This window comes from Bos grunniens, chromosome 12, assembly GCF_055505025.1.
Source record: "Bos grunniens cultivar Pamir isolate PY7600 chromosome 12, Bosgru_T2T1.0, whole genome shotgun sequence".
Classification (NCBI taxonomy): Eukaryota; Metazoa; Chordata; class Mammalia; order Artiodactyla; family Bovidae; genus Bos; species Bos grunniens.
The window spans coordinates 25,508,553-25,534,111 of NC_141176.1; the positions used below are offsets into that span (position 1 = coordinate 25,508,553).

At 38.0% G+C, this 25,559-nt stretch overlaps 1 protein-coding gene across 5 annotated transcripts in view; it reads left to right on the forward strand.

Annotated features, from left to right (window-relative positions):
• The window catches only part of SOHLH2 (spermatogenesis and oogenesis specific basic helix-loop-helix 2), a 40,965-nt gene that overhangs the window by 6,510 nt on the left and 8,896 nt on the right, over window positions 1–25,559 (forward strand). For 4 of the 5 annotated variants that reach the window (XM_086329359.1, XM_086329360.1, XM_086329361.1 and 1 more), the window contains exons 2-6: window positions 7,791–8,005; window positions 16,887–16,948; window positions 17,030–17,134; window positions 21,227–21,326; window positions 22,986–23,096. In XM_086329359.1, coding sequence (XP_086185485.1) covers window positions 7,791–8,005; window positions 16,887–16,948; window positions 17,030–17,134; window positions 21,227–21,326; window positions 22,986–23,096 — 593 coding nt within the window. Of the gene's footprint in view, window positions 1–7,790; window positions 8,006–16,886; window positions 16,949–17,029; window positions 17,135–21,226; window positions 21,327–22,985; window positions 23,097–23,254; window positions 23,841–25,559 lie in introns of those variants that run through there. The other variant, XM_086329364.1, reaches the window with a different exon arrangement.

Below are 25,559 nucleotides of genomic sequence, written 5' to 3' on the forward strand. Positions count from 1 at the left end.
TGGGGTACAGTCCATGGGGTCGCAAAGAGTCAGACATGGCTGAGCAACTTCTTCACTTCACATAACTGGGAGGGAATACAGCCCCACCCTTCAGCTGAAAATTGGATTAAAGATTTACTGTGGGTGGCCCCACCCATCAGAACAAGACCTAATTTCCCCCTCAGTCAGTCTCTCCCATCAAGAAGCTTCCATAAGCCTCTTATCCTTCTCCATCAAAGGGCAGACAGACTGAAAACCACAATCACAGAAAACTAACCAATCTGATCACATGGACCACAGCCTTGTCTAACTCAATGAAACTATGAGCCATACCATGTAGGGCCACCCAAGATGGATGGGTCATGGTTGAGAGTTCTGACAAAACCTAGCCCACTGGAGAAGGGAATGGCAAACCACTTCAATATTCTTGCCTTGAGAACCCCATGAGCAGTATGAAAGGCAAAAAGATATGACACTGAAAAATGAAGTCCCCAGGTCAGTAGGTGCCCAATATGCTATTGGAGATCAGTGGAGAACTCCAGAAAGAATGAAGAGATGGAACCAAAGCAAAAACAACACCCAGTTATGGATGTGACTGGTGATGGAAGTAAAGTCCGATGCTGTAAAGAACAGTATTGCATAGGAACCTGGAACGTAAGGTACATGAAGTGAAGTGAAGTCACTCAGTCATGTCCGACTCTTTGTGGCCCCATGGACTGTAACCTATCAGGCTCCTCTCTCTCTGCGATTTTCCAGGCAAGAATACTGGAGTGGGTTGCCATTTCCTTCTCCAGGGATCTTCCCTACCCAGGGATCGAACCCGGTTCTCCCGCATTGTAGGTAGACGCTTTAATTTCTGAGCCACCAGGGCAGGTAAGATACATGAATCAAGGCTACTTGAAAGTGGTCGAACAGGAGATGGCAAGAGTGAATGTTGACACTTTAGGAATCAGCAAACTAAAATGGACTGGAATGGATGAATTTAACTCAGATGACCATTATATCTACTACTGTGGGCAAGAACCCCTTAGAAGAAATGGAGTAGAGTCAACAAAAGAGTCCAAAATGCAGTACTTGGATACAATCTCAAAAATGACAGAATGATCTCTGTTCATTTCCAAGGCAAACCATTCAATATCACAGTAATAATGCTGAATAAGCTGAAGTTGGACGGTTCTTGAAGACCTACAAGACCTTCTAAAACTAACACCCAAAAAAGATGTCCTTTTCATTGTGGGATACTGGAATGCAAAAGTAGGAAGTCAAGAAATACCTGGAGTAATGGGCAAATTTGGCCTTAGAGTACAGAATGAAGCAAGGCAAAGGCTAACAGAGTTTTGCCAAGAGAACTCACTGGTCATAGCAAACACCCTCTTCCAACAACAAAAGAAAAGACTTTACACATGGACATCACCTGCTTTTTCTAAAGAAAATGAACTCTATCTGAGTCCTGAGCTCCTGGTATTGGTAGTTTCCAGATGTCTACAGCTGACAAGAATGGAAGGAAAGCCAGCTCTCTGTACCCTGGAGGGGAAAAAAAAAAAACAAAGTGCTTGGTTTTTAGAGTAAAGCCTACCTTTATTTAGACAAATAGCCAGTCCTAGTCTTGTTGCTGTCCAGCCTTTCTTCCACCATCCCTCCCACTCACATCAAACCCACAGTCGGTTGTTCCTTTAAAAGAAATAATAACTGGGGAAGCAGACCACCCCACCTTCAGGGACAACTGCTCACACTGTTTCAACTGAGTCCTTGATTCATGTTTATGTTTGGATAACCAAGAATGGCAGACAACTGTTCCAGGGATAGGTGATAAAGGTGGTAGGAAAAACTTTAAAAATTTCTGATTAGTATCTTTAGAGGGGATATCATATCCTAAAAATTGCAGACTATGATCAATTATCAAAGGAAAAAAATATTAGAAATGAGCAATTCACATTAAATTAACTGAAATTGTAAAAATCTTTAGAATAGGACTTGGCACCCCACTCCAGTACTCTTGCCTGGAAAATCCCATGGATGGAGGAGCCTAGTAGGTTGCAGTCAATGGGGTCGCTAAGAGTCAGACACGACTGAGCAACTTCACTCTCACTTTTCACTTTCATGCATTGGAGAAGGAAATGGCAACCCACTCCAGTGTTCTTGCCTGGAGAATCCCAGGGACGGGGGAGCCTGGTGGGCTGCCGTCTATGGGGTCGTACAGAGTCGGACACGACTGAAGTGACTTAGCAGCAGCAGCAAAGCTTGAGCTAGTAATATGAACAATAAACTTAAGTCTCTCAGAAGTTGAGACATGAAGGATCAATTTAGGATGCCCAGCATCTAACAGACTGTTCCTAAGGACAGTGACAACAGGAGGAAATGACCAAAGAAATAATAGAAGGAACTTTCTAGAGCTGAAGATCCATTGAGTGCCAAGTGAGCTGAGTAAGGCCCATACCCAGACACATCCTAGAAAACGATCAGAGTCCACAGCATGAGAGAAAAGCACTAAAAGAAAAACAAGGCAGCCTTTTCTTTTCATCAGCAACTCTGGATGCAAGAAGGCAATGACTCAGTATCTTCAGAGTTCAGAGATAAAGAAATTCTAACTTGTTGGAGTATTTTGATTAGAAAACTAGCATTGAATTGTGGTCCCTAATGCTACCAAAGAACATAAATAAGGAGTTTTAACTCTTAACATTGTAGGAGCAACAGGAGGGAAAAGGAAAATTTGCTCAGCCTAACAGAAAGCTTGGGGAAAGAGAAACAAAATTATAGTGAATGAAAAACCTGAGATAACAAATGAAAGGAGTAAGACCATTTCATGTTAAGTTATAAATGTTTCACAATTAATTAATGTTAGTAAGTAATTACATTATATTGATTACCTTAATTAATGTTCATTAACTAGTGCCATTAATGTAATTACTTATTAAAAACTTAGTAATTATATATAAAAAACTGAAATCTGATGGAAAAAACAAAAATTCAAATATATGTTACTTGCAAAATTCATACAAAATCCAAATGGTAAGGAAAGCCTCAAAATAAAGGGGTGCAAAAAACTAACTGCTGAATATCAGAAAAAAATAAAATTTCAGATGAAAAGCATTAAAAAAATAGACATTTTATATATAGTTTATTCTCAATATGGTTAGTAATATATGATATGTATATGTTAATACATACTGAATAAACATAGATCACTATATAGTATAAAGTATTACAGTTACATATTTGTATGAATATATGGAATTATTAGGAACCTTTATGTACTTAATCCATAGTTACACACAGAGTCCATAGTTATACACAGAGTCTCAGTTCAGTTCAGTCGCTCAGTCGTGTCCGACTCTTTGTGACCCCATGAATCGCAGCACGCCAGGCCTCCCTGTCCCATCACCATCTCCCGGAGTTCACTCAAACTCACGTCCATCGAGTCAATGATGCCATCCAGCCATCTCATCCTCTGTCATCCCCTTTTCCTCCTGCCCCCGATCCCTCCCAGCATCAGAGTCTTTTCCAATGAGTCAGCTCTTTGCATGAGATGGCCAAAGTACTGGAGTTTCAGCTTCAGCATCATTCCTTCCAAAGAACACCCAGGGCTGATCTCCTTTAGAATGGACTGGCTGGACCTCCTTGAAGTCCAAGGGACTCTTGAGAGTCTTCTCCAACACCACAGTTCAAAAGCATCAATTCTTCGGTGCTCAGGTTTCTTCACAGTCCAACTGTCACATCCATACATGACCACTGGAAAAACCATAGCCTTGACTAGACGGACCTTTGTTGGCAAAGTCTGTAGTTAGAGAAATCGATGAATTGACAAACCATATTTAGAGAGGGACAATTTATACATCTGCTTCATAAACTGAAAAATCAAGTAGACCTAAAGTAAGAGAGACAGCAATGAACAAGTTTAATCTGAAAGCTATGTAAAGACTATATGCCCAATGGAAATATGCAGTTTTTTTCAAATATCCATGTAACATTAAACATCGTATATTAAGTCACAGAGAAAATACCAACCAGTTCTAAAAAGTAGAAGTCATGTTAGGTACATCCACTGATGACAATGCACTGAAACAAGAAATGAGTCAATAGCCCCCAAAATTAAAGGAAAAAACCACTAACCACTTGACAATAACTTCATTATATAGGTGTTTAACATTTATTTTACTAGTAAGCAGTAAAGAACAAAAAAGGCAGTCTAAAACTTAACTTTATAAAGTAACTTCAAGCCGAGATTTCACTGACAAGTTTTACCCAAACTTCAAGAAGCTGATAATTTCTTCTTTTATAAAATATTCAAGACCATGAAATAGTTTTTAAGCTTTCCATTTCTTCAAGGCTGGCATAACCTTGATACCCAAGCCAGATAAGTCAGTACCATAAGACAAAATTATATCCAGTTTTACTTATGAACATAGATGCAAAAATCTAAAATAAAGGAATTGAATCTGTTTGCATTAAGCATAGGTTTATTCCAGTAATTCAATGATGACTTGACATTAGGAAATCTATTAATGTAATTCACTGATGGATGACAGGAGAAAAAAATACAATCATGTTGATACTGAAAAAGCTGTTGATAAATTTTAACACCCATTTCTGATTTAAAATTCTTAGCCTCCAAATAGAGAACTATTTAACTTGTTTAAGGGCATTGACCTTCAGTAGTGGTAAAAACATTTGAAATATTCCTGTTATAGAAAGTCAGGAACAAGACAAGCATGCTCAATTTACTCCTGCTATTTACTGTTGTTTTGAATGTCCTGTGTGTGAATGTTAAGTCGCTTCAGTTGTATCCAACTCTTTGCAATCCTATGGACTGTAGCCCTCTTGGCTCCTCTGTCCATGGGATTCTCCAGGCAAGAATACTGGAGTGGGTTGCCGTGCCCTCCAGGGGATCTTCCCAGCTCAGGGATCAAACCCACATCTTTTATGTCTCCTGCATTGGCAGGTAGGTTCTTTACCACTAGCGCCGCCTGGAAAGCCCTTTGAATGTCCTAGCCATGCTTTAAGATCAATAAGTAAAAGACATAAATTCTGGAGACAGGGATAAAGATGTCATTTTTAAAAACCATGTGATAACCTACCAAGGAAATCAAAGAATCAGCTAAAAAATATTGGAACTAAATGGAGAGTACCTTAAAGTACTTGAAGCAAATTCCTTATACAGAAATCGATAGTGCTTCTCTCTGTCAGCTATAATCAATCAGGAAGTATAGTGAGAAAATATATCTCTTTGACATTGATTCTGAAATCTTGAAAAATCTAGGAATAAATGTGTGAAGACACTTGAAAAATCTATGTGAAGGTAACTAGAAAACTGAAGCTCCAATATTTTGACCACCTGATGTGATGAACCGACTCATTGGAAAAGACCCTGATGCCGGGAAAGACTGAATCCAGGAGAAGACTGTCCTAGAAGATGAGATGGTTAGATGGCGTCACCGACTCAATGAACATGAGTTTGAGCAAACTGAGAGATGGTGAAGGACAGGAAATCTTGGTGTGCTGCAGTCCGTGGGGTTGCAGAGTCAGACATGACTTAGCCACTGAGCAATAACAACAAGAAAAATGAACAACATAAGACCAGATTTCTCTGAGTCATACTTCCTAAATAGGGAGATGTAATACCATAATGATAGTCCCTAATTAATCTTAAAAATAAATGCCAACCTTAATCAAAATTTTAACAAGACTCCTTATGGAACTTGACAAGCTGATGATAAAATTCTGTAGGAAGAAACATTGTGAGAAAATATCTAAGGACCAAATAGAAAAATAGTAAAGAGGGAACCATATGCTCTAGCAAATATAAAACATAAAGAGCTAGTAATTAGTGTGCTATTAACCAGGAATAGACAAATAGATCAATGCATCAGAATGAAGTCCCCCAAAATTTACATACATACATACTTATATAATACATATATATGGCATTTGAAACTATTAAGAGAAGTTTAGCTTATTCATTAATGCTGTTCTTTGACATTTTAACTGGGTTGTATTTAATGTCTGTATAGAATAAAGCACGGAAATGAAAGGTGAAGATGGAAATTCTATTTTTTCTAACTAAATGTGCTTGAAAATATCCCCAAATGAAAATAAAGAGCATTTTTTATTCCTAATCTTGGAATTTGAATAGCATGTATATTCCATTCAAAGAACGGATTTGGTTTGAGTATTTCTTAGAATTGGGAGATTTAAATCTTTCTCTGTTCTTTGAAATGTGTGTTTCATTAAAATCAATGATACATTCCAATTAAAATATTTTAAATGAAAAAAAATCATATTTTCTAAACAGCAAGACTGCAAAGGCCATGCTATTTACTAAGCTATCTTTCTGGAGCCTTTGATGAAGTATTATTAATTTTCTATCTAAAAACATTCTACTAATGCCTTTTATTTAGATGTACTCTAAATAGTAATCATTTAAAATAAGCATATAAACTTGTATGAACAAGCAAAAAAGTAGTATTAAGAGAAACAAACTTTAAAATTGCTAGTTCAGTTCAGTTCAGTTGCTCAGTTGTGTCCAACTCTTTTCGACCCCATGAATCGCAGCACGCCAGGCCGCCCTGTCCATCACCAACTCCCGGAGTTCACCCAGACTCATGTCCATCAAGTCAGTGATGCCATCCAGCCATTTCATCCTCTGTCATCCCCTTCTCCTCCTGCCCCCAATCCCTCCCAGCATCAGAGTCTTTTCCAATGAGTCAACTCTTCGCATGAGGTGGCCAAAGTACTGGAGTTTCAGCTTTAGCATCATTCCTTCCAAAGAAATCCCAGGGCTCATCTCCTTCAGAATGGACTGGCTGGATCTCCTTGCAGTCCAAGGGACTCTCGAGAGTCTTCTCCAACACCACAGTTCAAAAGCATCAATTCTTCGGCGCTCAGCCTCTTCACAGTCCAACTCTCACATCCATACATGACCACTGGAAAAACCATAGCCTTGACTAGACGGACCTTTGTTGGCAAAGTAATGTCTCTGCTCTTCAATATGCTGTCTAGGTTGGTCATAACTTTCCTTCCAAGGAGTAAGCGTCTTTTAATTTCATGGCTGCAGTCACCATCTGCAGTGATATTGGAGCTCCAAAAAAATAAAGTCTGACACTGTTTCCACTGTTTCCCCATCTATTTCCCATGAAGTGATGGGACCAGATGCCATGATCTTCATTTTCTGAATGTTGAGCTTTAAGCCAACTTTTTCACTTTCCACTCTCCACATTAAAATTGCTAAGCACCTAATAAATGCTTTCATCCAGGACATTCAACATTTTCAAGTACAAATTTTGTGGCGAGTTCTTTCTCAAATATGAAACTTGTACATTGTAATCACTCTGTTAAATAAAAGCACATTTTGTACATATATACATGTATATACATATGTGTGTGTATATATATATATGTGTGTGTGTGTGTGTGTGTGCGCACACACATATACACACACACATAAATCACGTGGGAGAGGCACCAGCTTGGTTCTGTCATTAATAAACAGGTTTTCCAGCAGGGTGGACAATTGGAGAACTGGACCAAAAGAATCTTATCTGTTGTTAATAGGATGAGAAAGAGACTTATAGGACAACCACATATTTGCAAGCAAAACTTTTAAAAATAGCATGATTTTCAAATCTGTTCAATACCTAGGTTCTAAGGACATGAGATGAATAGCTCCCGCCCTTGATGTATGCTTATAGTTGGCCATTCAGTCCAGCTGAATAGTCAGTCATTGGCTGTTTGTAACCTTTGTTTATTTTCTCATACATGATGACTTGTTCTCTATGCCTAGACATTGTGTGTCTGCTTTTTTCCTTCTCTTTCAGGCAAATATAGACCTCTTATTAGTGGGCGATGTCACAGTTCAGTACCTGGCTGATACTGTACAGAAATTATTTTCAAATATAGCAAAAGTCACCATCATCATTAGTGATGTGAAGAAGGCAGCAGCACTTGTGGATGACTGCACATTTGACATGGTTTTCCTGAAGCTGACTTCTCCACCAACTGCTGAGGAGCTGGAAGTGGTCAAATTAATTAGGTAAAATCTTGACTCTATATCTTTAGAATAGTTTTTATTAAAACTTGCTCCTATAAAAATCCTTAGAAGATGATACTATTCTACTTTAATTTTTAAGGTGAGAGATGTTTTCAAGGGCAAAATCTCTATATATGTCTTTGTTTTTACTGCCAGTTTGGCATACTATTATAAGAATTGTCATTTTAACTTAAAAAGTAATAGGTGAGGGTATAAGAATTAATTGGTCATAGAAATGTATTTGGTATATAATGCTTCCCTTAATTTGATAGGCACTCCTTTTTAATATGATGTCATTAGCATGGCATATCTTTTCAGAGTTCATTAATTGTTATAGCAGATACTAAAGCAGGTGACCACTCTGGGTCATGGTGGCTGTGGGCTGAAGGTGTCTCTTTCAAGAAATGTCCTGATGTGGAAGAGCCATGAGGCTCTCTGTATCCACTGAGTCCAGGTCAGTACCGATTCCATTACTCTTGTTTCATCCAGCAGGCCCATAGACGTTCTCCTTCTGTTTGACCCACTTTATTCTGGAGATCTGGAGTCTAGAGGTGAAGAGTTAGGTTCTTCCTTGCCTGAGTACCTATGATTTTGAGTCATTTAGGATGTTTTTAAATAGGGTTAGGTGAGATTGAATGTATTTCCCTTCTGTGAGAAGACTTGGTGATATATGTTTAGGGACTACTCATCATTATAGGGGAGGTCTTTCTAGACCGAAGAAGAAAGTCCAGAGCAATACTGTAATCCCAGAATGAAAAGGGGCAAGAATATTACATTAGGAGAAAAGAAAGATGGGACTGGGAAAAAGCCAGAGCCACTGGTTACTTGTTAAAGACAAAACAGAAGACAGACCCTGCTCCTGGGGTTTCTTGGAACTTTTGGTCATATGAATTTCATTGGCTTTCTACTCAGAATATGAACTAAACAAACCAGGCAAATTACCTCAAATAGGATTTCACTTCCAAAACGTAGTGTGTACAATCTTCTTTCTGAAGATATGCCTATTTTACTAATACATCTTTTCAAAAAGTCTCCTAAACATAGAGTACCTCTCATTGAAGGTGCATAGTAATATCTCACTTATATAGCATTTTAAAGAATTTACAACAGCTTTATGAGGGCAGGGCTTCGTCATTCCTACTCAGCAGATTAGAAACCTGAGGCTGAAGTGACTTTCATGAGATCACATGGCTTGTGTTCACACAACTCAGACTAGAATTCTTTATTCTTCCCTTCATGTTCTTTCTTCTAGAAGTCTGTAATGGTCTGGCTGTTTACACCTCTGAGATCCCATAAATGCCAAACTGACTCTAAACTAAACATACCATTCTGGAAGAGCAGTGGACCGGCTGCGTGGCTGACCTGCTCCGTTCCAGGGGTCAGAGTCTAGCCGTGCTCCTCCAGAGGTGGTAAAGGCCTCATGTACGCACAGGGTTGAGGCTACGTTTTGAACAGGATAAGATTAAAGTTATGTGGAAGAACAGGCTTTACGTCTAGTCACAGTTGTTAAAAGCTTCAGGGACAGAGGAGAGAGCCTCTGTGATCCTTCCCTCTGTGGATTCTTTTTCTGCTCTGAATAGCATAGCTTAAGATGTGTTAGCAGAGAGAAGAAGGCAGATAAAGGAACTATATATACAGACATGTATATGATAGTTCGGTCATTTTGCTGTAAAATCATTTTTTTGAAAAGGAAAAAAAAAAGATAATTTGTCAAGTACACTTGAATTTGGTTTTCTCTCTCTCTCTTTTTTTTTTTTTTTGGGTCTCATTATGTTATTCTCAATATTCAGTTTAGGTATTGACTAATACTAGGTATTCCGTACTTTGCTCTAGGTATGGGTGGGTGAGCATATCTCAGAAGGACCCTGAGTCCTAACTTTTGTGTTCCTCTTTGAAAAAGGGACAAAGCCTTCTTTATGGACGCTTTGTGTTTCCTGATACTGACCTCAGCAGCTGGAAATGTCTCTGAAATTCCCTTTCTTGTCCTCAGAACTGTTATGACTTTATGACTTATTTATACCGTTATGGACCATGTTTATATTTTGAGGCTATACATTTTCTTAGGATAATGAGTCTCATGAACAACTTGCCCCATTTATAAGGCATTAAATCTTTATCTTTCCTAGAACACTTTATCTCATGAATTTTGGGCTAACATTAAACGACTAAGCCAAGATAAAGGGTTTCAGCTTAGCTTTTATATGCTGTATGTTGGATTTTTCCTCTTAGAGCTTTGTTGTTCTGTTATATCTCAAAACCTGGAAAGGTTCAGGAAAATATAGAAGTATTTACCTTACTCTTCTCTCTTTGGGAACTTACGTGCCCTGCCAGTAAGTAAAGAACTTAACTATAGCATGAAACTGGTCCATGTTTATTTTCAGTGTCAGGGCACATGATCACAAATGTGTGTATATCTATAATACATATCAATTTCTATTGAAAATAAGAATGAATGTACTCTGTTAGCTATATAAACTTCTTTTAGGATAAAATGCAAGCCAGCTCATTAAAAAGATTTTAAAATTTATTCTTACAGAAGAACTGTGATTTTGGCCTGGGACTAATCATGAAACAGTTTTAAATATTCATAAAAATAATAGTACTTTATACCGTGACATCCTCAAGAATGATGGCATGTCTCGATCATAGATTGACATTTCTAGTTGAGTTCAGTTCAGTCAGTCATGTCCGACTCTTTGCAACCCCATGGACTGCAGCACGCCAGTCTTCCCTGTCCATCACCAACTCCTGGAGCTTGCTCAAACTCATGTTCATTGAGTCAGTGATGCCATCTAACCATCTCATCCTCTGTCATCCCCTTCTCCTCCTGCCTTCAATCTTTCCCAGCATCGGGGTCTTTTCCTATGAGTCAGTTCTTCACATCAGGTGGCCAAAGTATGAGAGCTTCAGCTTTAGCATCAGTCCTTCCCGTGAATATTCAGGACTTATTTAGGATGGACTGGTTGGATCTCCTTGCAGTCCAAGGGACTCTCAAGAGTCTTCTCCAACACCACACTCAGCTTTCTTTATAGTCCACCTCTCACATCTGTACATGTCTACTGGAAAAACCATAGCTTTGGCTAGACGGACCTTTGTTCTCAAAGTAATGTCTCTGCTTTTTAATATTCTGTCTAGGTTGGTCATAGTTTTTCTTCCAAGGAGCAAGCGTCTTTTACTTTCATGGCTGCAGTCACCATCTGCAGTGACTTTGGAGACCCCCAAAAATAAAGTCTGTCACTGTTTTCACTGTTTCCCCATCTATTTACCATGAAGTGATAGGACTGGATGCCACAATCTTAGTTTTCTGAATGTTGAGTTTTATGTCAACTTTTTCACTTTCCTCTTTCATTAAGAGGCTCTTTAATTATTCTTTTTGATCTTGATGTCATTTCATGAATACATTCTTACTGAGCCAGATGAACTCAGATACCACCCAGTGGTAAAGTATTTTAGGATCTCAAGATTCATATTCTTGGTTCCAGAATTTCAGGAGTGTTTGACCCTTGGCACAGGTCAGTTCTCAAAACTGAGCCAAATTCAAAAGGCAGATACTTGGTAATTCAGATGCATCCAGACACTCCATCTTACAAAGGCCAGGACAGAACATCAGAGTATGTTGCAGACTCATCCACTGTGCTTGCATCCTGTTTTGCATTGTGATTTTCCAGTCCACAAACTTTCTCTGAGGTCCTTCAAACTCTTGTGATTCTCGTGAGCTCAGAGCAGTACAGCAATGGAGAGGGAACACAAAATGTGCTTCCATCTGCTCAGTCAGCAAATCAACTTTGATTCAGATTTCATTTTTTCCCATATAGATCCAGTTGTCTGATCAGTTAACTTATTATTTCATTAAGGAAACCCAGTCTCATGAGCCACAGGTTGTCCTGTTATGTTCCCAAATTTCAGGACATCCTTGACTTGACATGCTGCTCAGAAAATCCCATTAGCCAGTCTGCATGACCTGAATTCTTGACAGTAAACACTATAACAACAAAACATCTAAGTAGTTTTTCTAAAAGCATTATTCTATAAGAACTGAGGAACATTCTAGATGTTTATTGTTTCTAGCATCACATAATCTGGTGAACCTGACTTAGGATTGCAGCAGAAATTCTTCTGACAAAAAGCGCACTGTGAGCAGGGCACACCAGCCTTCACTAATTGACTGGAAGAAATCATTGCATTTTATTGCAGGAGCCTTATTAGTAGCAAGTAAACTCACAGTTTTCATATTTATAGAAAAACTCTTAATTTTCTCACTGAAAATGGTTGTTGTTGTAATTAATTAATAAAGGATATTACTTATTACAAAAACCAAACTAGACCATGCCAGGTTAATTTGATTGCATTGGGCCCACAGGCAGCATAATGGAAACAGTACTCAGGGAGGTTGCTCCTCAAAAATGACACTGGCTTTTGTCTTTTGAAATCCTTGTGCTATAAAGGAAGTGCATTTTAAAATGTCCCCTGGCTTCATATGGACTTATAGGAACCTTTTGGTTTTCCTATTAGATGATAGATTTCAGAGGCCAGCTGGGTTTTCCTGAGGTTCTTTGATCATCAGAGTGTACAACTCAGCTCAAAACACCTTTGTATGATCTTTTTAATTTTTTGTTCCAGCTACCAGGGATTGGACTTGGGGATGGGGACCAGGCTGGGGTGGGCACTGCTTCAGTGTGAGCGTATAGCAGCCTCCAGTTCCAGAGGTTGCTGGAGATGGACATGTGGGGGTGGACACTAGAACATTAATACCCAGTCTTGCGTATGGAGGAACCATCATGTCATTTAAGCAGTGTATGTGGTGAAACAAGGGGAAATAAATTATCCCCCAGCAAGCTGAGATTTTTAAAATCTCAGGAGACCCCAACTGAGAAAGTGTTCATAAGGTCTCAGGACCTGCAGTTTGGCTTTGGTAAGTGAAAGAAGTGGCATCAGTTGAGGTGGAAGGAGATTTTTGTAGTATTTTGGTGTTGCCTAGTTTTGCATTAAGGAACATTCATTTAGTGGAAAGAGGACCTTTTTTGGTGACCCTGGATACTAGAAACTCTTTCAGCTTATTGATTTGTACAGAATGTGATTGAGAAGCTGATCTGTGGACCAGAGTGTTGGATTCTGGGAACTCTATTGATTGCTGGGGTTCCTGTACAATTAGGGCTCCACCGGCAGGGGAAGTGTTTGGGTTGGTAATTGATTCTGTTCTCTTGACAAAAATCCAGGAATTCCAACTCCATCTGTAAAGCTTGAAATTCATCAGGGTATAAAAATCCATATATCCAAATCTGACCTGTTTTCTGGTCAGTAAAATCAGTTGAAAAGTAGAAACAGGATTATTTCTAAAAGGAGAGAATCTGTTTTTTAAAACTTCTCTAATTCTAGAATATTTTAACTTACTATGATGTATTTTTTCCTGAATCTTGAAAGTATTTTTTATTTCAAAAGTTGGACTAAACTACCCACTAAGTTTCTATCTGTTCAGTCCGTTTGTGCCTCCCACCTCATCCTGTTATCTATACGCCTGGTATACTCTACACTTTTTCATCACTTACAAAATAGATATGAAAAGCTTACATCATGGCAGGGGTTATTCTCTCCTCCTTACGCCCATTGTCCACACTGCGCCCCCGCCGTCCACAGCACACCCCCGCGTCCACACCGCTCCCCGCTGTCCACACCGCTCCCCGCTGTCCACAGCACACCGTGTGCTAATGGGCCTTTCTTAGTGTCATGTCAGTCTGTGGTCAGATTCTACCGTCCCTCCCACACTTACCTGTTTTGATAGTAGAACAACTTCCTGAGCTTTTCATTTCCTTCATAGAAACCATATGAGGTTTCCTCTCTTCTTTCCTTTCTTTCCTCTCTTCTCTTTCAGCCCACATTCTCTTTCAGAATTCATAGCAAAGAATCAACCCTGAATAGATCTGTCTGGTGATTGTCACGTTTTAACAATATCCTACTTGTTTGACATAATTGACTTAGTAAATATTCTGAATCATTTAAAGAAAGTTCTTAGTATGTCTCAATAATTATTTCTCTATCAACTCTTGCCTGGATAGCTTACAGTGCGGTCTCTCAGATGTATTCTGTGCCACCTTCTGTCAGTTCACCCCATTGTAGGTACAGTGGTCTCCCAGAAATGCAAAGATAATCATGTTACTCCCAAGCTTAATAGTTTCCATTGTCCATCTTATTTTATTTTTTGCTCATTTTAATGAAATACTGCATCTTTAACTTGGCCTAAAAGGCCTACTATAATCAGACTCCAGCCCTGCCTGCCTGTCTAGTCTTGTCTTAAGTGTTTGTCCTTCAGAAGCTCTGTACTAGAGCCATCCTGGACTTCTTTTACTTTCTGGAATTCACTTGCTTGTTGCACTCCCAGGCCTATACATCTGCTGTTCCCTTTCCAGAATGCACTTTGCTGCTTGTCTGCTTCCCACCCTCCCGCAGCTCCTGCCTTTCATGTGGTTCCTCCTAGCCAGTTGGGGTACCTCTGCCTGAAGCTGCAGAGCAGGTTGGTGCCCAGGCCATGCTCCCCTCAGACCCCACAGCTTTCCTTTGCAGCACTGGGCACAGAGTTGCCACTGAATTACTCAACTACAGGCATTTGCTCAGTGTCTGTCCTCCACAAAAAAGTGTTGACTCCACGAGGACAGGGACTAGTCTGTCTGTCTATTCATGGTATCCCCCAGAGTCAGCACAGAATCTAGCACACAGTAGGCTCTCAGTATGTATGGCTCAGATCTATATACTGTGTGTAATGTAATTTGGAATGTAGAATAGAGTATGTTTACTTTCAAATGCAGATATAAGATGACCAAATATTATTCAGTGGGGGTTCTTCCAGGTCTTGTTTTAAGGAGTAAATAATAACCATATATATGACCATATACTAATAAATGATGCTTTACATATTTAAGAATAGTTTGTCTTCAACAGTTTTAGCTGTTCTCTTTAAAGTCAGGTTCACAGTATTATTCTCCTTGGAAAATCATTCTCTTTTAGCTAATGCCAATACTCAGTATTCACCAAAGTATCAGAATTCCACCTTACTGAATTCCTAAGTGTAGTTAACAATAATGCCACAATTTAAAAAAAAAACCATGTTGGAAATCTTCAAGTGTATAGTACAATGAACTTCCAAGTGCCCATAATATTAATAGTTATCAATATACAGCCAATCTTGTTTCATACCTACCCTCTCCTACACCTCCTTTTCCAGCCTCCCATCCCTGCTCACTGGTAGGTTATTTTAAAGGCAAGGTGGATACTTTTAAAGCAAATCTAAGACATCATTTCCTTTTATCCATAAGAACTTGAATAAGTACCTAAGATAAGGGATCTTTAAAAAGCAATACCAATAATCACACCTAAAAAATTAATAACAGTTCCTTAGTATTGTAAAAAATCCAGTTGGTGTTCAAATTTCTCTTGTTTATCTTATGATTTCTTTTTTAAACTGTGAGTTTTATACAAATGAAGATTCAATTTTCCTTTCCTTTTGATTTTTTTCTTTTTATCTTCTCTTTATGTGTTTTATAAAGGGGCCATTTGTCTTATAAATTTCCCACATTCCGATTTCATCCCCATAGCATCTTAAAAAATATTCCTCTTTTTTTTAAAATGTCTTGTAAACCTGTAGTTAGATCAAGAATCTGGATACGGTTTTGGCTCTTTTTTTTTTTTTTTTTTAAGTGAGAATAAAAGTGGTCCATCGTACATTCTACCTAATACATGAGTGGTATTTTCAAATACCTGAGCCGTATTCCCAAAACTATCCAGATCATCAAAAACAAAAGTCAGCAAAAATGTCACAGTGCAGAGGAGCCTAAGTAGCCTAATCACTAAATGTAGTGCAGGATCCTGGATGGGGTCCTGGCACAGGAAAAATAAGTACATTAGGAAAAACTAAGGAAATTGGAATAAAGAATGAGCTTAAATTAATAATAATGTATCGATGTTGGCTCGTTAATTGTAAGAAATTTGCTAAACTAATGTAAGGTGTTTGCAGTATGGGAAATTGGGTTTGGGGTATATGGAAAATCTACTGTTTTCATATTTTAATTCTGTAAATGTAAAATTATTCTAAAGTTAAAGGTTTATTTTTAAAAAGTCACCTCTCTCTCACTTACCCCATGCCCAGTTTTAAACAGCCTGGCATTAGTGGTTGCTATAGAAATGAACTGTAAAAAGACTATTCTTATTAACAGAGTGAACTCCTGCTCAGAGTCATTTTGCCTAATGACTCAGAATTTGGATTTTCTTGCCCATTAAAAGGAAACAGAGAAGCTAAAGCATCTATTATATATAAAACTTTAAACAGAGCAAGCATGAGTTTCAGAATATCCCCTTCCTTTGTACTTTTCAAATAATCTGTAACTGTACTGCCCACCTCAGCCACACACTGCAGAACCCTCTTTGTACAATTGTGTGAAATCAAAATACAACATCTTCTCTTATAAATTGAAAAAAAAATCCTTCTTATCCCTAGGGCTTCCCTGGTGGCTGAGGGGTAACAATCCATCTGCAGTACAGGAGATGCAGGAGACTCGGGTTTGATCCCTGGGTCAGAGAGATCCCTTGGAGAAGAAAATGGCAACCCACTCTAGTATTCTTGCCTAGAAGATCCCATGGACAGAGGAGCTTGGCGAGCTACAGCCCATGGGGTAGCAAAGAGTCAGAAATGGCTTTGCAGCTGAACAACAGCAGTCTTTTCCCTCACTGATTTAAGATGCTGCTGTCAGTAAATTTCCATATTAACATCACCATTTTAAATTCTAATGAAATAAAATCACCCTAGTGTAGTTACTTCTTAATAAGCTAAATATATGAATCCCAAGTTTTTTAATGTTGATTTTGCTTCATTTTAAACTTCTTTTTTCCCTTTCAGATTTGGTGAGGAAAAAAATACACATTTGCTGTTTGTTTTTATAATCCCTGAGAATTTTAAAGGTATGTGCCTGTTGGGTATATTATTTGTTTTTTTCTCCAAGTAGAAATCATAAGGTCAGTATTTAATACAAAGATTCTTAGGTTGTGTTTCAGAGCACGGAGCTGATATTGCTTTAACCGAACCACTAACAACGGAAAAAATGAGTGTTGTGTTGAAATACTGGAAAACATATTTCGCACATACTGGTGAGTGCAAAACGAGTTTCCAAAGGTTTGAAAAATTGTAATTAAAATTCTGTGAGAACTGTTTTTATACATTTGGTTTTCCACTGATGCATTTTATATGTTGAAGATTAACTGCATTCTCTATAGTATAAGGACATATAATCCTTGTTTATCATAGTCTGAAGAAAACAACACACAAGAGACAACACTACACGTGGGTATCACAGATGGTAAATACCAAAATCAGATTGATTATATCCTTTGCAGCTGAAGATGAAGAAGCTCTATACAGTCAGCAAAAATAAGACCAGGAGCTGACTGTGGCTCAGATCATAAACTCTTATTGCAAAGTTCAGACTTAAATTGAAGAAAGTAGGGAAAACTACTAGACCATTCAGGTATGATCCAAATCAAATCCCTTACAATTATACAGTGGAAGTGACAAATAGATTCAAAGGATTAGATCTGATAAACAGAGTGCCTAAAGAACTACAGATGGAGGTTGGTAACATTGTACAGGAGGCAGTGATCAAGATCATCCCTAAGAAAAAGAAATGCAAAAAGGCAAAATGGTTGTCTGAGGAGGCCTTACAAATAGCTGAAAAAAGAAGTGAAAGGCAAAGGAGGAAAGGAAAGATACACCCATCTGAATGCAGAGTTCCAAAGAATAGCAAGGAGAGATAAGAAAGCCTTCCTAAGTGATCAATGTGAAGAAATAGAAGAAAACAATAGAATGGGAAAGACTAGAGATCTCTTCAAGAAAATTAGAGATGACAAGGGAACATTTCATGCAAAGAAGGGCTCAGTAAAGGACAGAAATGGTGTGGACTTAACAGAAGCAGAAGATGTTAAGAAGAAATGGCAAGAATACACAGAAAACTATACAAAAAAGACCTTCATGACCCAGATAACCACAATGGTGTGATCACTCACCTAGAGCCAGACATCCTGGAATGCAAAGTCAAGTGGGCCTTAGGAATCATCACTATGAACAAAGCTAGTGGAGGTGATAAAATTCCAGCTGAGCTATATCATATCCTAAAAGATGATGCTGTGAAAGTGCTGCACTCAATATGACAGCAGATTTGGAAAACTCAGCAGTGGCCACAGGATAGGAAAAGGTCAGTTTTCATTCCAGTCCCAAAGAAGGGCAATGCCAAAAAATATTCAAACTACCACACAATTGCCCTCATCTCACACGCTAGCAAAGTAATGCTCAAAATTCCCTAAGCCAGGCTTCAAGAGTATGTGAACCAAGAACTTCCAGATGTTCAAGCTTGTTTTAGACAAGGCAGAGGAACCAGAGATCAAATTCCCAGCATCTGCTGGATCATAGAAAAAGCAAGACAATTCCAGAAAAACGTCTACTTCTGCTTCATTGACTACGCCAAAACCTTTGACTGTGTGGATCACAACAAACTGTGGAAAATTCTTCAAGAGATGGGAATACCCGACCACCTGACCTGCCTTCTGAGAAATCTGTATGCAGGTCAAGAAGCAACAGTTAGAACCGGACATGGAACAACAGACTGGTTCCAAATTGGGAAAGGAGTACATCAAGGCTGTATATTGTCACCCTGCTCCTTTAACTTCTATGTAGAGTACATCATAAGAAATGTTGGGCTGGATGAAGCACAAGCTGGAATCAAGATTGCCGGGAGAAATATCAATAATCTCAGATATGCAGGTGACACCACTCTTATGGCAGAAAGCAAAGAAGAACTAAAGAGCCTCTTGATGAAAGTGAGAGAGGAGAGTGGAAAAAGTTGGCTTAAAACTCAACATTGAAAAAACGAAGACCATGGCATCCGGTGCCATCACTTTATGGCAGATAGATGGGGAAGCAGTGGAAACAGAGACTTTATATTTTGGGGCTCCAAAATCACTGCAGATAGTGACTGCAGCTATGAAATTAAGACACTTGCTCCTTGGAAGAAAAGCTATGACCAACCCTAGATAACATATTGAAAAGCAGAGACATTACTTTGCCAACAAAGGTCCATCTGGTCAAAGTTATGGTTTTTCCAGTAGTCATGTATGAATGTGAGAGTTAGACCATAAAAAAGGCTCAGCACCAAAGAACTGATGGTTTTAAATGATGGTGTTGGAGAAGACTCTTGAGAGTCCCTTGGACTGCAAGGAGATCCAACTAGTCAATCCTAAGGGGAATTAGTCCTGAGTATTCATTGGAAGGACTGATGTTGAACCTGAAGCTCCAGTACTTTGGCTACCTGATGTGAAGAACTGACTCACTAGAAAAGACCCTGGTGCTGAGAAAGATTGAAGGCAGGAGGAGAAGGGAATGACAGAGGATGAAATGGTTGGATGGCATTACTGACTCAATGGACATGAGTTTAAGCAAGGTCTGGGAGTTGGTAATGGACAAGGAAGCCTGGTGTGCTGCAGTCCATGGGCTCGCAAAGAGTCAGATACCACTGAACTAAACTGAACAGAGCTGAAGAAAACAGTGTGAATAAAATAAAGGGAAACATATGTTCTCTACCTGTGGAGAAAGTTTGTCTTCAAAGGTTTAAAATGTGTTGCATAAGGACAAATGCAATGTTGTAGTTAAGCACAGGGTATTTTTTTTTGTTTGTCGTTTGTTTAGTAGCTGCTATCATCATTCCTTAGTCATTTAAATGGACTTATTCATGCTTTGTCATTGTATGATTATGTAAAAGCCGTTAACCTTGAGTCTTGTGCTTTGGTAAACACTTTTATATACATTATTTTACTTCTTTAAGTTAATAGAGTGGTTATGCTTTCTGTTTTAGATTTTTATTGTGTGTTACTTCCTTTTTGTTTTTTTTTTTTTGTTTTTTTTGTTTTTTTAGATTTTTATATACTCTTGCCTGGAAAATCCCATGGACGGAGGAGCCTGGTGGGCTGCAGTCCATGGGGTCGCTAAGAGTTGGACATGACTGAGTGACTTCACTTTCACTTTTCACTTTCACGCATTGGAGAAGGAAATGGCAACCCACTCCAGTGTTCTTGCCGGGAGAATCCCAGGGATGGCGGAGCCTGGTAGGCTGCCCTCTATGGGATCGCACAGAGTTGGACACGACTGAAGCAACTTAGCAGCAGCAGCATACAGATAATTAGTGTCAGTGCTTCAATGAGACCTTACATTTCTAAATTCATCTATACTGTATTTTGTGTATTGCCAGCATCTGAACACTTAAGATAATTAAATTAGTTTTAATATGGCTTGTAAAAGGGCAGACTCCAATTTCTGAAATTAAATTCTACAGGAATCATTGTTGATCAGTGACTATTTATGGTTTTTCAAAGCCTGGGTTACAAGCAGGAATCTATTTAAATTAAGATATTTTTCTTCAAATGGACCTGGAAGACACTTTTGGGATCGTGATGGATAAGCTCATACTCCAGATAATACAAGATTCAGTACACCTCTCATTTTTTTAAAATGTTCTTCATTATGGAGGGAAGATGATTGAGTCTGTTTTGTAACAGTCTAACAGCTTCCAGCCACTGCAAGTGTCAGAGTTCTTCCTGGGAGAGAAATAGTAATCCTTCTGGACCAGGGTCCTTTGGTAGTCTCTTCTTGTTTTGGTTCTTATTAGAAATAGAACAGCTGCTTATCTCCACTTGTCTAGCACATTCCTATTGGTCATAACCACATCTCACCAGTCATCTCATCTCTGCTCTGAGGATGAGCAGCTGCAAGGCAGCAAAAAAAGAATAACCCCCAAACCAAAAAACAAAACAACCATCAGATGCTTTATTTTGACAATGCAGCTGCTTACTGAAGACTCACAGGCATTTTCTGCCTCTGACATTTACCTGTAAATAATAAATAAGCTCAGTTGAATGCATTTTAAACACACCTATCACTAATTAGTAGAATCTGGTTAAAGGAGGCTGCTGTGGAGTAAATTGTATGTAGTGTTGTAATTTTGCTTTCTCATCTGAGTTGTTCCATGCTTAACAGGCTGAAATCTATAAATTATTTTTTATTGTAAAAGCACTGCTTTGTAAAATCTATTGAGTGAAACATGACAACTGTTTTTGATTAGAGCTTGCATGTGTGATTAACATCATCCCCACCAGTGATTTTATAATTAAAATGGTTCCTTTTTTTAAAATTTGCAGTTAAGAATGAAATTTCTGTGAAGCCTGAAGAACCTGAGTTGCCTCTGCAGAAGTCCTGCAGTGAACACCTGGGATGTTTTTCTACTGATGGATTTGCTTGGTTAGTTTTCTTTTTTCTTCACTTTTTCCTAATAGCAATTTTTACTGTGTACGTTTCATTAAAAAACGTTTCTGGAGGACTTGTTGATTGTGGAACAGCAGCTCCAGTGCTGGGGGTGATGCAAAAGAAAGTATCTGTTTTGTGGAAGAAGGATACAGCTTGTTCTGTATTTCAGAATCCTGAGCTGGCACTGAGGGTACATGTTAAAAAAGTATCCATCTCAGTATAAGGAAGCATTCCACAACCGCAGGGGAGCAGGTTGAATTGTCAGGTAGTAAATTACCCATGGCCTTCTCTGATAGCTCAGTTGGTAAAGAATCTGCCTGCAATGTAGGAGATCCTGGGTTGGAAAGATCCACTGGAGAAGGGATAGACTACCCACTCCCATCACTGGACACGTTCAACTAGAGACTGGGTTAAATAAAAGCAGTGATGTCCAGACTTTTAAAACAATGGAATCCTGAGCTGTTATCCATCTGCTGCTAAGCTTATCCCCAATGTCTTTTCCTGAGCTATCACCCTGTTTATTGAAAATGACCCTTTAAAGACAGTCTCTCTGTCTGTGTCCCTCAAGGGTATTAGAACTAGCTTTCAAACCTGCAGAGGATAGATCATTGAAATGAGGGCCATTTAAAACCCTTTCAGTTCTAACATTGAATGCTTGTAAAAATTCTATATTCGTCAATTTCTTTGTTTCACTTGAAGCTGATTTCCAAGGCTTTTAAGTAGAGCATTTGACTATAAAGAATGGACAGGAATGCTGAGGATTTGGGTGATGGCAGTAAGAATTTTGAGTCACTTCCAGAATTTGTAGAATTGACCATCTACTATTTTGTACAAGGAGGAGACTTGGCAACCAGTAAGTGTGGTTAAACCAGGGACACACTTACTTCAGTAGTGCAGAGTTAACAACAGCTTTCTTTATCTTACTTAAGATTTTAACCTCAAAGAAATTTTCTGTGTTAAACTTTTTTCTGGGAGTTGAGGTTGGGAAGGGTTTTGGAAGGCTTGTGTTACTTAAAACTGCTTTTTGAGCCCTCCTCATCTTGTACCTTTGTTTTTCCTCACAAGCCTACTAGTATAAATAAAAGTAAATTTTCAAATGAAGTCATTTGAAAGTCATTTATTTATCTTCAAATGAAAAAGATAATATTAATTTGTAAGTTTCTTAGGGAAATATATATTTTTTAATCAATTAAAATCAAATCTAGAAAAATAGTAGAGCCAGAAAATATCCATTAAATGACGCAGTTTTACATGGAGGGAAACTGCACCAGTTGCTGATCAAGCTGGAATAGTGTATCTTGGCCTTCCGCTCCTCTGTGCTGTCTTCCTGCAATGCACCGTTAGATACAGTCATGTAATTTGGAATACTCATAATCATTGAGGTTAGAATATTTTAGTACTGTTTGTGTCTGTTATTTATTGGTATCTTTTAGACTTTTGGATTGAATTTATGATAATCTTAATAATAAATTCTTCTGAAATAAAATATTCTGTACCAGTTAGATAAGGTAAAATACTTTGATAATTACTGCAGCTTTGTATAAAGCTAGGGATTTAGAGAAGCGTCCTTTGACTAGTGTATTGGCGATTATTTTACAATTGCCTCATAATTTTCCTTTTAAATACATGGTACAATTTTTCTCTTGTTTCTAGCTCTGAATCTGTAAGAAACGACATTGGATTTGATTTAAAGGCTCCATTGTCAAATTTTGAGAAAAGAAAAAAGATTTCTCTTCTTCATTCAAACAAGGAAAAGCTGAGAAGGTAAATTTTGATACAGGCCCCCCCCCTTTTTTTTAGCATTATTCTTTTGTAGGAAGAAATTACTTTCATGAATTGCATAGTTTTTTATAGCATTGTTAAAAGTTAGTGTGAAGACTTCTCTTATGGTCCAGTGATTAACAATCCGCCTGCCAATGCAGTGTACATGGGTTCGATCCCAGTCCGGGAAGATTCTACATGCTTCGGAGTGACTAAATCCACACACCACAACTACTGAAGCCCGCATGCCTAGAGCCCGTGCTCCATAACAAGAGAAGCCCGGCAATGAGAAGCCCGGGCACCAGAAACTAGAGAGTAGCCCCTACTTGCTGCAACTAGAGAAAAGCCTGCAGGCAGCAACAAAGGTGCAGCATGGCCAAAAACAAAGTCGTCACTGTGAAACTAGTTTATCTGGCAACTGAGTATATGCTCCTCACTCATTCTACTCATTTAGCCATTCAGCAAGTAGGTGTGAGTATAATGTGCCAGAATATGATTGGGGAATTGAGATAAGAAATAAATTGTTGCCTTCAAGGAGGTCTTAGCCTAGTGCTCAGACAGACTTCTAACAAAAACATTTAGGAACAAAAATGCATAAAAGACATGTAATATCTGTACAGTGGTCACTCAAGATATTGCTGTGATAAACAACCTAAATCATGCATTATATATAATTATGAATTAAACTATTTATGTTATTAAGACATCAGTCCTCACTAAACTGAAATACAATTCAAATCTAGATAATTTGAGTAGATTTTTGTTTTCTTTTTGGAAAAAGTTGAAATCTAATTCAAAACTGTATGGAAAGGGCTCTGAATATAAAAGGCCTTAGAATAAAGCAATCTTGAAAACATCTAACAAAATTGGAGTGTGTAAGCTACCTGGCTTTAAGATATAGTATACAGCTACATTTATCAGTTATTTTACTAAAATGAAGATGGACTGGTAGATAATATAACACAATAGCCCAGTATTAGACCCACATATTTTGGTCTTTTAGTTTTCAGCAAATCACCAGAGCAAACAACTTGGGGAACAAATGTCTTTTCTGTAAATGGTGCTGGAACAACTGGACATCCATATGAAACAAATGATGAAACTTGACCGTTTACTCATATCATGTGAAAATTAATTCAGCATGGAGTATAGACAGGGCTACTATATAAAGCTAAAGCTGTAAAGCTTCTAGAATATGGCTGTTCAGTAGAACTTTCTGCAGTGTTAGAAATGGCCCGTATCTGCTGTCCAGGAAGGTAGCTGCAAGTCATATTATTGACTATTTGAAATATGGGTATTGCAACTTAGGAAATGAATTCAAATTTTTATTAATTTTTTATGAATTTATATTTAAATAGATTCATGTGGCTCATAGGTAATGAACTGAAAGCTACAGTTCTAGAAGAAAATAAAGGTTAATGTTTTCACTAGCTGAGGGTAGATGATTGTTCCTTATGACACAGAAAGCAATAACCACAAAAGAAACAGTAGATGAATTAGGACTCCTCAAAATTTACAACTTTTGATTTCGTAAGACCCCACTCAGAAAATAAATAGGCAGACTACAGACAGGGAGAAAAGATTTGCAAAACAAATATATTGATAAAATACTGACACTAGAATATATGGAGAACTCCTAAAGTTCAATAATAAAAAGACCTGCATAGGTAAAGTTTTGAACAGACACTTCACAAAGGAAGATAAAGTGCCTAATAAGCAGCGGGAAAAAATGCTGAATGTAATTTGTCATCATGGAAATGCACATTATAAAGCATGAGATACTACCACATATACCTCAGAAAGTCCAATATTTTAAAAGTAAAACTGACAATGTTAAATGTTGTCATAGATTTAGAACAACAGGGATTCTCATACACTGATGGTAGGAGTGTAAAATGGTAGAATTTGGGGGAAAGTTCTGCCAGTTTTTTCTAAATTTATAAAATAGCCCATTGATTCAATTTCTGTACATTTACTAAGAGAAATAAAAATGTGCATTCACAAAAAGATGTATAGAAGACCTAGTAAGTTTATTCCTAATGATCAAATATTGGAAATAGTGGGAGTGCTGATTAATAAGAACCTGAATAAATAAATTGTGGCATATTTATACTTTGGAATGCTATTAATAAAAAGCAACAAATTACTGACATAACAGATTATCTTGGATAAATCTCAAAAACATTATGTAAGTGAGAGAAACCTTACATAAAAAGACACATGTGAAGTTAAAAGAGAGGCAAAAATTAATGTGAGAGGGAAAAATATCAGAAATGTGGTTGCCTTTTACGGGGGATGAGACTAAGAAGGGACAGAAGGAACTTTCCCGAGTCATGAGAATGTTAATGAGGTGGTTTGAGTCACACAGCTTTGTGCATTATCAAAACTCATAGAATGGCACTCTTAAGATTGATGCATTTTACTTTATGTAACTTTTACCTGAAAATAAAATAATTTTAACTGTAG